This window comes from Cololabis saira, chromosome 9 (genome assembly GCF_033807715.1).
Source record: "Cololabis saira isolate AMF1-May2022 chromosome 9, fColSai1.1, whole genome shotgun sequence".
NCBI lineage: Eukaryota > Metazoa > Chordata > Actinopteri > Beloniformes > Belonidae > Cololabis > Cololabis saira.
In genome coordinates this window covers 28,354,765-28,371,142 of record NC_084595.1, presented here as the reverse complement: position 1 = coordinate 28,371,142, position 16,378 = coordinate 28,354,765, and the positions used below count along the sequence as shown (strand labels likewise).

The following is a 16,378-nucleotide window of genomic DNA, read 5'->3' as shown; positions in this document are numbered from 1 at the left end:
TGTAAGCTTATTATCATATAGATATAGACAAATAAAAAAACAAAACTGCTCATTATTTATTAAAGCATGTACTTGCATCAGTTACACTAAACTTTAGTATAAAAACTGGTCAATGTTTGGCTTTCAGCAAAACTCTCCTTTGGTCCTCCCACTTGTCCGTCCTTCCAATGTTTTACTTCTTTGCCGCTGCGATGCAGCTCAGCCTCCCCTGTCTGCTTTTGTCGGATCCTCGTAATCAGCAGGGATGGTGTCTGTGGGAATATAAAAAGAAAAAAATGACAACATGTTTACATCTTTTCTGGCTGAATGGACCACAATCCAGTCGGCGAGCACTCACCGTTGCAGCGGTACTTCAGATTGGACCAGATGATATTTTCCTGAGAGAAGCAGAACACACCCAGCCGCCCGCCTCTCATACTGGTGTCAATGATCGCCCCTGTGTCCGCCACCAGTTTTGAGCCCTCATAAAAGCGAGCCCTGGTTTAAACATGGGGGGGAAGTAGTTAGTCCACGCAGTACTTATGAATTCAATTCAATTCAATTCAATTTTATTTATATAGCGTCTAATACAACAGAGTTGTCTCTAGACGCTTTACAGAGACCCATACCCAGAACATGACCCCCGAGCAGTTATTACATAAACAATGGCAGGTAAAAACTCCCCTAGTGGGAGAAAAACCTTAAGCCAAACAGTGGCAAGGAAAAACTCCCCTTTAGGAGGGAAGAAACCTTGAGCAGGACCAGGCTCATCAGGGGGGACCCTCCTGCCGAAGGCCAGACTGGTGGGTCAGGGACGGCAACAGCACAGCAGGCAGGTGGAAGCAGCAACGGGATGACCGGGGGTGGGGACCGCAGGCCAGCACACAGCTCCCGAAGCTCCGGCCCAATCAGCAAGTCCCAGGTTGGGGTGCAGGGTCAGGAAAAGACTTGTGCTCCGTAATGCAAGCTACAAGCCACCCACGGCCACCTGCAGGACAAAAGAGAGAAAAGGGAGGAGAAGGGGGGGCCAGCAACGGGATGACCAGGGGTGGGGACCGCAGGCCAGCACGCAGCTCCCGAAGCTCCGGCCCAATCAGCAAGTCCCAGGTTGGGGTGCAGGGTCGGGGAAAGACTTGTGCTCCGTAATGCAAGCTACAAGCCACCCACGACCACCTGCAGGTTCCGGTGTCCGGCAAAGGATGCTGCAACATGGACAAAAGAGAGAAAAGGGAGGAGAAGGGGGGGCCAGTACAAGAAACCACAGGAGCGACTCTGACACACTAAAGTGAATGAATGAATGAATGAATTTTATTTTTGTGTCATGTCCGAAGACCCATCCCTTACAGGATTATAAGACACCAGAAACAGAAAATCATCAATACACAATATCACACGCACTTAATTGGGAGCTGCACAATGTACACCGGAAAAACAAAATAAATAAAAAACCAGAATGGATATTTTTACATATATGTTACTTTTCTTCGCCTATCCCACGCTTTCTTCAAATAGTCAGCCAGTGCAAATACTTTATGATCAAAAATCCATTTGAGTCTCTCAGCATCGCTTACCCACATCAAATCCAAATTCTTACACCTATCAAATAATTTTTGACGCAGCTCATGATACAGAGGACAATAAAATAAAAAAAATAATTTTCAATGTGATTAATGTCACAGTAAGGACAAATCCGCTCTTATTCTGGGACCCCCGATAACTTGTGTGTATGAAACGGTGCCTGTGATGATGTTTGTACCTGATGTATCCGACTTGTGGTCTGTGCTGGAGAAACCAGCGGTAGGAAACCTTGTCCTTCCAACCCACATTCCGAGGATCTTTCCAAAGGAGACGCACCTGCTCCGTGGTGTTTCCTGTGTGCCAGAGGGAGTTCCTCATGTACTCACCAGGACCTGTCTTAGACTTCACCACCTGTTGAAGAGATGCAAAACATCAAAACGGGGGAAAAGCAAGACGGATAAGGGATAATGATAGAAACCCCCCCCCCCACCTTCAGTTGTATTCCTGGCTCAGCGACGGCTCTGAAGGGGGCTGCCTGCCAGTAGGTCTGCTCCGTCTGCTTCCACATCACTACGTAGAAGGAGGACGAGTCCTGGTAGCCGAAAATGAAGCCAGCATAGTCATCATCTGTCACTGTGTTTACGTGGAACGTTCCCTCAAAGTCAACTCCGCTGAAGGCTGTATAGCCTACAGACGTAAGCAAGAAACATCAAACTAAGTCGTGGACGTGAATGAAAATGGAGAAAAGAATTCTGATGTGATGACAGAGTTGGAGATGAGACGGTGTGAAGGTTTCCTGTACTTACCAACAGCCAGGCCAGGGTCAGAGTTCATGGTCTGGACTATCTCCATGCCCTGTTAGTGGAAAATTAAATAAATGTGAATCATTTATGAGATGGATCTGGAAGAAAGCCAGGCAATAATGTTGTGTATTAGCTACCTGATTGAGTACCACCCAGTTGGGGTCTATTTGTGAGTCTCCCTCCGGGTCAAGGACCACGGTCTGATAGGCTCTAAAGTCAGTCAGTGTGACCTCAGCGTTCTCTGGGCAGTGGTCGATGATGTCAATCACGTTGTCTTTGTCAAAGTCTCCTTCACACGCGTCTCCAACTTTGTCCTCTGAAACGTAGTGACTCAGCTTATTAAGCACAGTAACGTCTCACGCCACACGTGATGAGGGACGCAACCAGTACTCGAGTTGAGGGGGGATGAGGGGGGATGGCATCCCCCCTGAAATAAAAACGGTCGAAATCATCCACCCTGTAAAACTGACATCCCCTCTTTCCATCCCTTATGTCATTTCATCAATGAATGTTGTTTTACTGCTATTTCAACATTTAGAGTCATCACCAGAAAAATAACTTATTTGACAATTTTCACCTGTTTCAAGTAAATTTTCACTTGAAATAAGTAGGAAAATCTGCCAGTGGGACAAGATTTATCTTCTTATTACAAGCAAAAAAATCTTGTTCCACTGGCAGATTTTTCTACTTATTTCAAGTGAAAATCTACTTGAAACAGGTGAAAATTGTTGTTTTTTCCAGTGATGAGTCTTGTTTTAAGTGTAATGAGATTTTTTTACTAAAATGAGACACTTAAACTAGAAATAAGACAAATATTCTTGTTAAGATTTTGAGTTTTTGCAGTGATCCATTTTACTTATCCTGTGAAGGACAGAGTCATATTGATAAGTTCAGAAAACTGTTTTTTATTGTTGTGTTTTGATGTATTTGATGTAAGCTCAGTGGATATTTAAAGCTTACAGAAGGCTGCATTTAACTGCTGCTATGTCATTCCTGCAGTATTTCTGCAGGTGTTTTGGTCAGTGCTATTATTTGTAATATATTATATTATTTGTAATCAGCACAAATTATCTCATATGATAAAATCCACCATCCCCCCCTGATTCTTTTTTTTACAACTCGAGTACTGGACGCAACAGAACAAATGGGACACATACGGTTGGAGTCCTTTTGGTCTGGGTTTGGAACCATTCTGCAGTTGTCATCTTCATCCAGGATGCCATCATTGTCGTCATCATCGTCACATTCATCTCCCTGTCAAAGTAGAAAGTTTGGAGTGGTGTGAGGGATCCATGAGACTGAAAAATGATATAGAAAATAAATCAAATGTAAGGAGAGTGAGTGACGCAACCCTTCCATCCTTGTCAGTGTCCAGCTGTGAGGAGTTGATGACAGTGGGACAGTTGTCCTTGGTGTTTTGGTGGCCATCACCATCACTGAAAAGACAAGAGAAGTAGGGCAGGTAAAACAAATGGCAAACCCTGACTCCCGACCCGAGTATAAATATTACAACCACAGATCTTCTACCTGTCTATGTTGTCATCACAGGTGTCTCCTACAAGGTCATCATCAGAATCAGACTGCAGGAAGACAAAAAAAAAAAAGCATTGCTGTTAAACGTTAAGGCAGCAGAGAAATCCTTTTCAGGCTCTTGTTTGATTGTGATTTGTTACCTGGTTGGGGTTGGCCATGTCGGGACAGCTGTCACAGGCGTCGCCCACACCGTCATTGTCTCTGTCTCTTTGGTCTGGGTTGGGAACTTGCTGGCAGTTGTCAAGAATATTTTTCAAGCCTGAGAACAAAAGTTGAGTTTTATTTCTGTGTTATGTGTAAAAGGGTTGTCTGGGAGATTGGAGAAAAAAAAAAAAAAAAAAAAACAGGGAAAAAGGGAAAGAAGATTGCCGCCCACGAGCACACTCAAAAAGATCACCAGGTGGCAGAGTTCGTTTAAAATGAAGGTAAAATAGTTTCCAGTGGCCTTCGACACCTGGCAGAGTGTTGCTATGGAAAAATGCTTTAAGAGAGGAGACAGACATGACCAAGTGCTTAGTAATTCAGCCTCAGTGTCAAAGACATAACCAAGGGATCGAGAAGTGCGAGCACTGCCAAACGGAGGAAATCGCCATGGCCTCTGAGCAAAGTCTAAACATGCAAGATGCAAAGGCAAGATGTTTCCACTGAAACAGAAAAAAAGGTCATCCGAATGAGGTATGTGTGACAAGTTTTTTTAGGGAACCTTCTTAAGAGTCCAGTTTGGATATGTTAATAGATTTGATACAGTTTAATACACTTGATAATGATAAAGGGGTTGGCCTTCCTGAAAGCCGGTGATCTAACAGGTAGAGGATGTTAATTGGAAACAGACACCAAAAAAGAGAAAGAGAGAGGATGTTTTGTAGATAAATGCTGCCAGTCTGTTGAAAGCAACAAAAATGTCCCTGTCTGCGTCCTGCTAACGGGACGGGTATTGTCTCAGCAGTCCTACCCAGACAGGCTGCGGTTTGCATGACTCACACACAGACTTTCAATGCGTTTATCAGACCCTGGGTTTCACAATGTGTTCTGAAGGTTATTGCATCTAATTCATGCAATAATAACAGTGAAAGCCTACTTACGACATCTCCTGCACGTTACCGTGTATAAGCAGATGTAGGACACTAAGCAACACTATTCACTGCATGATTTGTTTACTCCTGTAAATATGAACGCGGTGCACTTGCCATCCCCATCCATGTCATCATCACATTCATCTCCCAGACCATCTTGATCTGTGTCCCTCTGTGAGGGATTTTCAATTGTCCTGCAGTTATCACAGGCATCGCCATGGAGATCCTTATCTGTGTTCCTCTGGTCGACATTAGGAACCAGCCAGCAGTTGTCCTGGGATGGGCAAATGAGGTTTATAGTGTATGAGATCAGTGATTCAGGCAGATATATACAGTGGGGGGAAAAAAGCATTTACCGGTAGTCAGACACCAGTTGTGCAAGTTCTCCCACTTCAAAAGATAAGAGAGGCCTGTCACACACTGTTGCTGGTATTTTGGCTCATGCCTCCATGCAGATCTGCTCTAGAGCAGTGATGTTTTGGGGCTGTCGCTGGGCAACACGGACTTTCAACTCCCTCCAAAGATTTTCTATGGTGTTGAGATCTGGAGACTGGCTAGGCCACTCCAGGACCTTGAAATGTTTCTTACGAAGCCACTCCTTCGTTGCCTGGGCGGTGTGTTTGGGATCATTGTCCTGCTGAAAGACCCAGCCACGTTTCATCTTCAATCCTTGCTGATGGAAAGAGGTTTTCACTCAAAATCTCACCATACATGGTCCCATTCATTCTTTCCCTTACACGGATCAGTCGTCCTGGTCCCTTGGCAGAAAAACATCCCCAAAAGCATGATGTTTCCACCCCCATGCTTCACAGTAGGTATGGTGTTTTTTGGATGCAACTCAGCTTTCTTTCTCCTCCAAACAGGACAAGTTGTGTTTCTACCAAAAATGTTACGGTTTCAAACCCGCCACCTCCACAGTCTGCGCATTATACATTGCGCCATCACCATTCTGTCAGTTAGACACTCAGGATCACCTCAGAGTTTCCTTCCTGGAGGTGAGCTGGCTGAGTGTGGGCACTGCACACCTGCATCCATTTACCAATCAAGTAACCTGCTTTCCTTACACTCCTCGCCAGATCATCCCATACAATCACCTGAGCTGCAGTGCCTATCTCTCACCACCGCCACTGGGCTGGATTGTTTGGCCACAGACCTTCTTCTGGACAATTAAAAATGCCTAGCAGGGCATTAATCCGTTCCTGTCTCCTGAGTGTTGCATTTGAGTTCAGAACACAACCCAACCTTAACAAAAAAGTTATTCTGCATCATCCAAATGCTCTCTAGCAAACTTCAGACGGGCCTGGACATGTACTGGTTTAAGCAGGGAAACACGTCTGGCTCTGCAGGATGTGAGTCCCTGGCAGCGTAGTGTGTTACTGATGGTAACCTGTTACTTTGGTCCCAGCTCTCTGCAGGTCCTTCACTAGGTCCCCGTGGGGTTCTGGGATTTTTACTCACCGTTCTTGTGATCATTTTTACCCCACGGGGTGAGATCTTGCGTGAAGGCCCAGATGGAGGGAGATTATCAGTGTCTTGTATGTCTTCCATTTTCTAATAATTGCTCCCACAGTTGATTTCTTCACACCAAGCTGCTTACCTATTGCAGATTCAGTCTTCCCAGCCTGGTGCAGGTCTACAATTTTGTTTCTCACGTCCTTTGACAGCTCTTTCATCTTGGCCATAGTGGAGTTTGGAGTGTGACTGTTTGAGGTTGTGGACAGGTGTCTTTTATACTGATAACCAGTTAAAACAGGTGCCATTAATACAGGTACGAGTGGAGGACAGAGGAGCCTCTTAAAGAAGAAGTTACAGGTCTGTGAAAGCCAGAAATCTTGCTTGTTTGTAGGTGACCAAATACTTATTTTACCGAGGAATTTACCAATTAATTCAGTAAAAATCCTACAAGGTGATTTCCTGGATTCTTTCCCCCCATTCTGTCTCTCATTGTTGAAGTGTACCTATGATGAAAATTACAGGCCTCTCTCATCTTTTTAAGTGGGAGAACTTGCACAATTGGTGGCTGACTAAATACCTTTTTGCCCCACTGTAACCAATCAGACCTCATCAGAATTAAGTCACTTACATCTATGTTAATAATGCCATCACTGTCTGCATCATCATCACAAGCATCACCAATCCCGTCCCTATCTGCATCCTCTTGGCCAGAGTTGGGTACAAATATGCAGTTGTCCTGGAGACGAAACAGGAAAAAACACGGAAGGATTTTTAAATACTAGTGCAATTTAAATATGAGAGACGGAAGGGGATTTAGAAATCAGTACCTTCTTGCAGTTGCTGTCTCTGCACAGCAGCTTATTGTCAGGATATGCATCTATATCTGTGTCCTTCCCGCATACGTAGCCATTGCCAGCCCAGCCAATGCCACACTAGCATTAAGATCATCGGTAGTGTCAAGATTCATACATTGAATAAATAAAGAACAATGAACAATAATCCATTTGTTTCTCTGTGTTTTTCATGTGAATTCTCACCACACAGCTAATGCTGCCGTCTCTTTCCACAATGCACTCGCCATTGATGTCACAAGGGTTGGGCTGACCATTGGGGCAAAGCCTGGTGCCATGGCAGCCTCCTACCTGGTCGCCTGAGTAACCAGCTTGACAAGAACCACAGCGGAAGGATCCCTGGTGACGAGAGTACAAAGTTGGAAACCACGGCTCCCGACTAAAGAGAATGATTATATGGACATTGTACCAGTTCCTGTGATCTTACTATAGTGTTGTAGCAGTGTGAGTTGGGTGTACAGCCTCCAATTTCAGGTGGATTCAGACACTCATCCAAATCTTCACACACCTGCGAGAGAGAGTAAATAAAGTACAAAGACAAATAAGAACATAGAAGGAAAAATAAAGTAGGACTTCTTACAATTCTCAACTTTTCCATATTAGGAAAAGGTTAAATCGAGGCCAACACAACCTCAGCGTCATTATTTGTGTCATTATTTAGGGAACAAAACCTAATTAGACCCTTAATACTGTCATGGGAAAAAGGTCAGTAGAGACCCTAGGTAGAAAGCAACTAAAAAAGTTATTAAAGCAACTAAAAAAGTTATTTTTGGGTACAGACATAAACAATGATGTAATTGTAATTACTTATGTATTTAGTTATGTATTCATACATTTAAAATGTAAAGTACTATAGGAAGTATATATATGTATAATTGTGCTTTTATATGAATGTATTTTAATTTTCATGGACCCCAGGAAGACTAGTTGGCGTTTTGCGTCTGCTAATGGGGATCCAAAATAAAAAACAAAACAAAACAAAACCCTTGCTGCTAATCAGCAAAGCTGACCATATCTATAAAAGCAGAAATCAGGGTTGTGTTAACACATTGCCAAAGAGGAGAGACATCAGCAATGATCTCAGAGAAGTAATCGTTTTTCCCCTACGCTGATGAGTTTATAGTTTATATACCTCATATTGATGAGGTTATATATATATAAAGAATCTTCCTCTACCAATCCACCATGCGAAGGATTATTCACATGATAAAAATGTTGAGAACAGTTGCCAGTCTTCTCAGGGGTGGGTGTCCCTGCAGGTTCAGACCATGAAATGCTCAGAGATGTTATAAAAAGCAAAGAACTACATCTCAGACATTACAGGCCTTAGTTAGCATGTGAAACTCATGATAGTACATTTGGAAAAAGACTGAACAAGTATGACTTGTTTGTAAGGCCTCCTTGGAAAAAGCTTTGTCTCTACAAAGAACACAGCAGTGTTGTAAATGCAGATCTGAACAAACCACAAGACATCTGGAACATTGTTGTTTTGACAGATGATATTGAAGTAGATTTAGCAGTCCCATGAAAACCAAACTGAGCATATTAGAATAGAGTAAACATCTCAAGAGGCATAGTTTCACAGAGGTTATGATATTTGGGCTTGTTTTGTTGTCAAAGAAACTGGGCATTTTGCAATCCTTGAGTTGATCATGAGTTCATTTGTACACCAAAGTATTCTTCTTTTGAAGCTACTACCAGCGGTCATACAGTTGGAGATTGGCATAAATTGGATCATTCTGCAGGACACTGAGCCACACCAGGGAATCTACAATAGAATAGCTGAAAAATAAAATACTCAAAGTGTTGCAATAATCCACTGAACATCCAGAGCTTTACTCTGTGGTGAGACCTTAAGAGATCTGTGGATTCACGCACGCAAACCTAAATGAACTGAAGCAACGTTGTCAATACAGAAAACAGTTACTTCATGTTATTGATGATACAGGTGCTTCTACAGATTATTATAAGAATTATGAGGTTTTTGTTTTTTACACAGTGCTCCAGCTTTTTGTCCTGGTATTTGTTAAATAATGTGACATCGTCAATTTTGTTACATGTATCTGTTACATGTATTATTGTTTGGGTTCTATCTCCACACAAATACACACACACACACACACACACACACACACACACACACACACACATATATATATATATATATATATATATATGTGTGTGTGTGTGTGTGTGCGTCTAAATGTCTAGAATTGAAAATCGTGTCCTTTGTTTTCAAGATAAGATAATATATTATCAGGAGACATAATAAATGACACACAGTAAATAATAATGTGTACCTGTTTCTGAGATTTAGCATAAGACACTCCAACTCCATTTATCTCCGGTCCAATGTATCCCAGCGGACATTTCTCACAACGAAAACCAGGAGCAGTGTTCACACACCGGACACCAGGGAAACATGGATTGAAATGACACTGAAACACAGAAAGAAAGAAAACAAAATCAACTAATGCAGAATAGAACTAGATTCACTAGTTATAGCACACTTTGATACACAACATATTTTCTACCTCATTGACATCATCACAGTGAACTCCGTCTCCTGTGTAGCCATCAGGACAAGGTGCACACTGGAAGCCCCCGGACTGTGACGGGACACACATGTCCTGCCTGAAACAGGTCCCTGGGGGGCAGTAACTCAGAGGCTGAGGCTGCAGGACAGCCTGGCCTGGACTTGGAGCTGGGCCTACATTGGTAGCCGGGTTGGTAGGATTTCCCCCAAGTCCTAAGAACACGTGTAACAAAATGTATTTTTATTTATTTTTTTTATTTTATTGTCTCGAACACAACAAAACCCAATCAAATAAAAAGCAAAACAATTTAACAGTCTCATTCAAAAATAAAACACACAGCAAACCAATGTGTTCGAGAGGGAACAGGAGGAAGCAGAACGCTTATTTAGTCCTGTCCCTTCCTCACAATATCATATCATATATAACCTATAAAAATTAAATAAAATTAAAAGAAAAGAAAGAGAAGAAAAGAAAAGAAAAAAACGGAAAAAGACAAAATAACAAAAAATAAATAAATACAACACAAACAACCAATAAGCAATATCAGTAATTATAATCATTTACAATAAATAAAATGTTTCTTACAACTGTAAATGAGTTACGTGTTTATTATTATTAATTTAAAAAAATATAGATGTTTTTACTCCTCACCACAGGCCAGACATTCTGCAATGGTATTCCTCAGGAAATTTGTCTCCTTAATCTAAATTAGAAGAAAACAGAGCACAGAAAGCTGTATTATCACTTTCAAGTTAATCAGTTCAGGAAAATCAGAATGTTATCTTTCAACAACTTTTTTTTCAACGCGTATGTGGAAAAAATACAGAATGTTAGTCGACAAGCTCTGTTTTGGATTCTCTGAGTGTATCTGATATTCAAATGGTGTCGTATTGCCTCAGACCAACTGGCTGACACCTTATCGGAACAATAATCATCTGCTTTAAAGAGGTCATACTGAATTGAGGTTTTTTGGAGTCTTTTCTCTTTGTGTGTTTTTTGGAGCTACTCTGTGGAAAGGTCCTTCACCTCAGGATGTCACAGTATTCCCTCCCACAGAAGACACTCCTCCTAAACCAACTTCAATATCCTGTTGTCACTCCAGCCTTTTTACTGTTTCTTATCTACATCAGAATGTAACAGATTTATCTCATGCTTTCCTAGTGTTAAACATGGGAATAAAACACAAAAATGAGCTGCTGATTCACACTCTTTGATTTTTTCGTCAATCAATGTATCTAAGATCAGCATATAAGGATTTGTGAGTGGGAAACCTCAAAAAGACAGCAGCTAAAACTGAGCATTTTACAAAGAAATTGTCTTGAAGTTCTGCAAAAATGTACATGATGAGAAAAATACTTATTTTACTTACATTACAGCAAGTAAATAAGATCTATTATACCCCAAATTAGAACTTCTATGAAGAACTGTAGCATTATTAAGTTACATGATCATCTGAAATGATGCACTTATATCTACTGCAGTATTGCTCAGCTGTAATTAGGGGTCCTCGCCATCTGGATTCCCATTTCTCACATGGAAATGCTGCTATTCTTGTAAAGCCAATCTTTGAAGTAAAGAAAAGTAGAAATAAATGGAACTAATTCTGTCTGACAACCAGAGACCTCACCACATGTTGTATTACATTATGTTCCCTCATGCTATTATCCACATAATTTTATCTCAGCATCATCTTGCATTTATAACAACCCTGCTTTATGACAGTTTTTCTTCTTTTTTTAAACTTCTCTTTCCCAATCCATCCAGCAGTTTTTGGGCTGCATGTGAGGCATACAAGACTAGGATGAAAAACAGGTAACCTGCTTGTGGAGCAGCTCGTTCATCTCAGACAACATGGTCTTCAGCTCCAGCATGGTGGTCTGATCTTGCACCACCCTGCCTCCCTGGATACCTAAACGGATCAGAATTAAACAATCCAATACATCAAAACTAGATCCCATTAAAACAGCTCTGTGAGTTTGTGATGCAGACTTTTCCCCCCTCCCTAACTGTTCTCACCCAGCAGGTGCAGAGACTGTGCTGGATCCGGACTGCAGTCCTGCAGAGTGGCCACATTGTCGATGGTGTCCTCTATAACCAGCTTCAAGTCCGTCAGTTTATCCTTCCAAAGGAATGAGAAAAGACATTACATTGAATAAAGGCTTTTTTTGGGCAGTGTATCTCTGGTATCTCAAATTTGAAATCATTTTTTGATTTGTTTTGATTTGATTTGCACAACATAAAAAAACGGTACAAAAGTTTAAATGAACATAAAAAACATGAGAAAGGAAGCCCTAAATGGGCTTATTCAAAGTTCTCACCAGGAAAAATACATTGTATTGAAATAATAGCAAGAACAAAAAAACAAAAAAACAAAAAAAAAAACAGCGTTCAAAAAAGATGGATATAAACAGACAATTTCTCGGTGTGCACGTGCAGAAGTGAGTCCACATTAAGTGGAAGCACTTCTAGACGCTTGGTCAATAAGGCTGGTCTTCAATCTCTGTTTAAAACTATTAATAGACAGTGAAGATTTTGCGATAAGTATATGAGAGTTCCAGAGTGAGGCACCTCTGTCTTTGATGGAGAACTGACTGCTATTGGTACGACTGAATGAAGAATGGAGATCCTCAAATTGTCTGGTATTATAGTTATGAATTTGCGAATTGGTCTTAAAAAAATCTTTGAAAGTACTTGGAAGCATATTTGCAAGATAAGTGCATTTGTAAATGAAAGCACATGATTGGAGTATGTTAATATCATAGATGGATAATAGATTTAATTTTTTAAACAAAGGGGCAGATGGAAATCATTCACCTGTCCACTTGACTGCAGGGTTCTCAGGGCCACCTTGTTGGGACCTGGTGGAAGTGACCCGAACGCAGCTGGGAGATCGTTCAAAGTGTGAGCCAGCCTGCAGTCCACATAGATATTGAGGCGAGGTGGGCCGCGCTGTAGACCACTGGCATGTAGCATGACATGGTGTTCCTGTCCATCTGCCAGGGACGGGTGGTTGAAGCTGGTGGTACTAAATCTGCCATCAGGCTTCTGGTAGCGAACAGTCACTAGAAATGACAAGGGGCCAGAATGAAAGACAGACAGAAGTCGGCAGAAAGGGTTCAAACCGATCCGTCACAGATTTTTTCACAATGCATTGGCATGAAAACAGACCTTTGCTCAGTTTGGCTTGCACACTCAGCTCCAGGTACTTGGTGTTGTCTGCTGGGTTGACAACACTGAAGAGAGAGGTGGGAGCCTTACTGTGGAGCCTGAAGGACAAGAGGATGAATGCTTCATCCCGCCCTTTGTTCTTTAGGCTTCCTTGCAGCAAGTCTGGCAGGCAGTCTGGAGACACCAGCAGGTCGTAGACTGACGCAGAAAAGGGTTGTTAGAGAACTTGAGTCTGCTGCTTGAAGTCAGTAGGAGCAAGGAGTTGGAACTGTTCAGCACAACAACTAAAAGCACTCCATGTGGCACACCGTAAGTGGGTCTGGTTCCTAGTGATTGCTACTGCTGAGTCACTATGGTACTTTATTATGTGTGACACTTTATATTGTTACATGTGTGCTCAAATGTGTGTCTGTGTAAGAGTACGTTCATGTTAGAATCCTGCTGTGTTTTATTGAGTACTAGATGGAGTTGCAGTAAACTCTTTACTATTTCCACTGAAGATAACACACTGCCTCAGTCCCACATGAACACACACACGTGTACTGTACAGAGGCATTTTTATGGAAAATCTGCATTCAGATTCCAAGCAAGTTCAATCTTTTTCTTTTTTTTTTATTTTCCAAATAAACCTGTCAGATATCATAGTTGTTTACAGCCTTTTACTAGATCGTTTGACATTAAACTCTCCAAGCCTCAGAAAAAGCCAAAACAAATCAGTGAATCGTTCTCCTGTTGTGCCTTGGAATATGTTGTCAGGAAAGCCACAGCTTGACGTCTAAAAACACATAGAAATACATTGTGTAAAGTTTTCCATGCAGACTTGAATGAGGAGAAGTCAGTACTTACCAATACCCTGAGCTGTGACAGTAATCACCAGCTGCTGCAGCACCAGAGACAAAAGTGCTGCTGTGACACACATGCCCGTCATCAGGACTTCAGAAGAGGACAGACCTCAGAGGAAGCCTTGCTTTTGAACAAAAGACTCTCCTCGTAAAGATCGATCAGAGAGTCTCAGACTGAACTCCCAGCAGAGGTGAGAGAGGTGAAGTAGCTTTATCCACAGGCAAAGCTTCTGAAGCAGGGGGGAGTGTCCTCATTCTTTAGTGGCTAGTGGCACAGCGAGGGAGTAAAATATTTTAATAGTTTGGGAGTCAACTTTTTCCTGCCATTTGATTTAACTATTTTCTCATCATTTTATACCGTCAAAGCTGCCATTAAATAAATGGAAACGCTTAAGTTTGATTCAAATATAAAAAGTTTCAGTGACTAACAATTAAGTTTAAGAGTTAAACAAAGTTAAACAAGTTAAAGTTAAACAAAAACCTTTCCACTTCCTTTCAATGAGTTTAATTTATACTTATTTGAATGCATTTGTGAATTTCTTTTTTGTGGAGTTAAGGTAATAATACTTGACCTTTTGCATCTTCTGTCGCCTGTGTATCATATTTTTGAGACTGATGATAAAATAGCACACAGGTTCTCTAAATCAGCCCCAATCCACTCTAAAAATGTCTGAAATGCTCATGAGAGGACAGCTGGCTGATGTTTTTTTAAATGTTTTTGTGAATCTGTGTTGCAATGTAGCTAATTATTACAAAACTTGTTGATCTGTATAAATATCTTACAGATGGCTTTAATCTTAATTTTGTTGTATGTGCCACTCTAAACTTTTTTTTCCTTTCTTTCTTTCTTTCTTTTTTTTTTATGTAATCCAGTGCAGATTTTGGAAAAGGAAGGACAGAGCAAATGAGAATCAGGTCAGTTCTTAACCCTGGAAACATTTAAGATAGATGTCTGGTACAAGTCTTAAAGTTCTCTACATTTCAACTGCTGGGAAAAGCCAAAGAAAGACATTTACTATCTCTCTCAGTTCATTTTCACCCTGCATCCGCCTGCGTCTGGCTGGCTGGCCTCTGAATAGACACCTGGTAGTCCTCAACTGTGTATCTTCTCTGTTTCAGACATTATGGGTTTCGGTGAAAACGATGATACAAAATAGAAAATAGCTCATGGCAGTTTCAGTGATATAGTAATTCTGTCTTGCATTGCTCAGGTTTGCTTGTATAAGATGAGTGAGACCAGAAAACACAGTAAGTGATTTTTTTTTCTATCTGTGTTGTTTTGGTCTTGAACATATTGTTGAAAAATAACACACTTCAAACTTGAATCCCATAATGTGGTTAATGTGGTTCTTAGGACGTTTTCACATCAGGTATATCCTTTCGTGGAAGTAACCATCAGTGATGGAGGTAGTATATTCACATCTTGTCCCTTATTGCAAAATATGAGTGAATCAACGTTGAAATATGGTTAGGCAGAAACAGTGAATCCATGTTGAAGCCATGTGCGCCACAAACAGAATATGTTGATTCAACATTGATTAAATGTTGGCATTAGAATTGGAGGATTTATTGATGGTTGATCCACCATCAATCGTCGACCTTGACAGAAAATCAACCTTTTTGACCATAATTCAACATTGATTTAACATATTTTGCTATCTGAGGACATATATACTGTAAGTAAAAGTTCTGCAACAATGTAAATGTCCCCAATTTGAGACTAATAAAAGTTTTCCTTAGCCTTATTATTTTAGATTTTAACACCTGATTGCTCTCTCATGTACTACTTATTCATTAGAAACTATTTATTATTTTATAACGATTTAACACTTTGTTTTCCCCCCAGTGATAAGAAAGAAAGAAAGAAAAAAGCTACCTTTGGCATCTTCCAGGCCAACCCAGAATTGATCCTGGCAGTCTCATTGGTACAGAAATAGTACAACAAGCCATATTATCTTTGAAATATGAATGATTATTCTCTTTTAGACAACTTAGACACATTAGCCAAAAACAACAACAATAATAATAATTATTATTATCATTATAATAATAATAATAATAATGATAATAATAATAATAATAATAATAATAATAATAATAATAATAATAATAATAATAATAATAATAATAATAATAATAATAATAATAATAATAATAATAATAATAATAATAATAATAATAATAATAATATTGTTTTTTGTACCAGGCTGTAAATATGTTTGTTTGTGCTGTATAGTAACATTAACATGGTTCCAGTGGAGATTGACCTGCTTTTGCAGCCAGCCTCCAGTATAGTATACTGTGTATATGAAGACCCCCCGACAGTCAAATTATGGTGACATATGGGAGGTCGAGCAGCAAGGCCCAGGCTTTCAGCAATATTTACGGCTTTTCTTCCTAACACACTCCAGATGGTGTGTGACTGTGCCACCACAGTCGGCGAGCTCCTGAATTTTCACTCAGCAACATTTTGTTACAATTACAACAAAGCTGAGACAACGTTTATTAGTGACCCACTTTCAATGCATTATATGTAAAATATAAATGAACGAATAAATACAATTTGGTTGGAAGATTATATATAAAGTTAGGACCACTATTGCAGGCCTTTAAAATTTG

The 16,378-nt window shown here is 40.6% G+C and overlaps 1 protein-coding gene across 1 annotated transcript; it reads right to left on the bottom strand.

The window, feature by feature from the left end:
* Positions 1–32: 32 nt before the first annotated feature.
* thbs4a (thrombospondin 4a) lies at positions 33–13,923 on the bottom strand. Its single transcript, XM_061729059.1, has 23 exons — positions 13,764–13,923; positions 12,918–13,115; positions 12,564–12,811; positions 11,766–11,868; positions 11,567–11,658; positions 10,401–10,452; positions 9,747–9,961; positions 9,513–9,650; positions 7,640–7,720; positions 7,399–7,551; positions 7,189–7,293; positions 6,990–7,097; positions 5,021–5,180; positions 3,974–4,092; positions 3,828–3,880; positions 3,652–3,736; positions 3,458–3,554; positions 2,438–2,616; positions 2,304–2,352; positions 1,988–2,184; positions 1,736–1,908; positions 338–477; positions 33–251 (listed from the first exon to the last, which is right to left on the bottom strand). Exons 1-23 carry the CDS (start codon positions 13,843–13,845, stop codon positions 199–201), a joined length of 2,880 nt encoding a protein of 959 aa, XP_061585043.1. The 5' UTR covers positions 13,846–13,923; the 3' UTR covers positions 33–198.
* Positions 13,924–16,378: the final 2,455 nt, after the last annotated feature.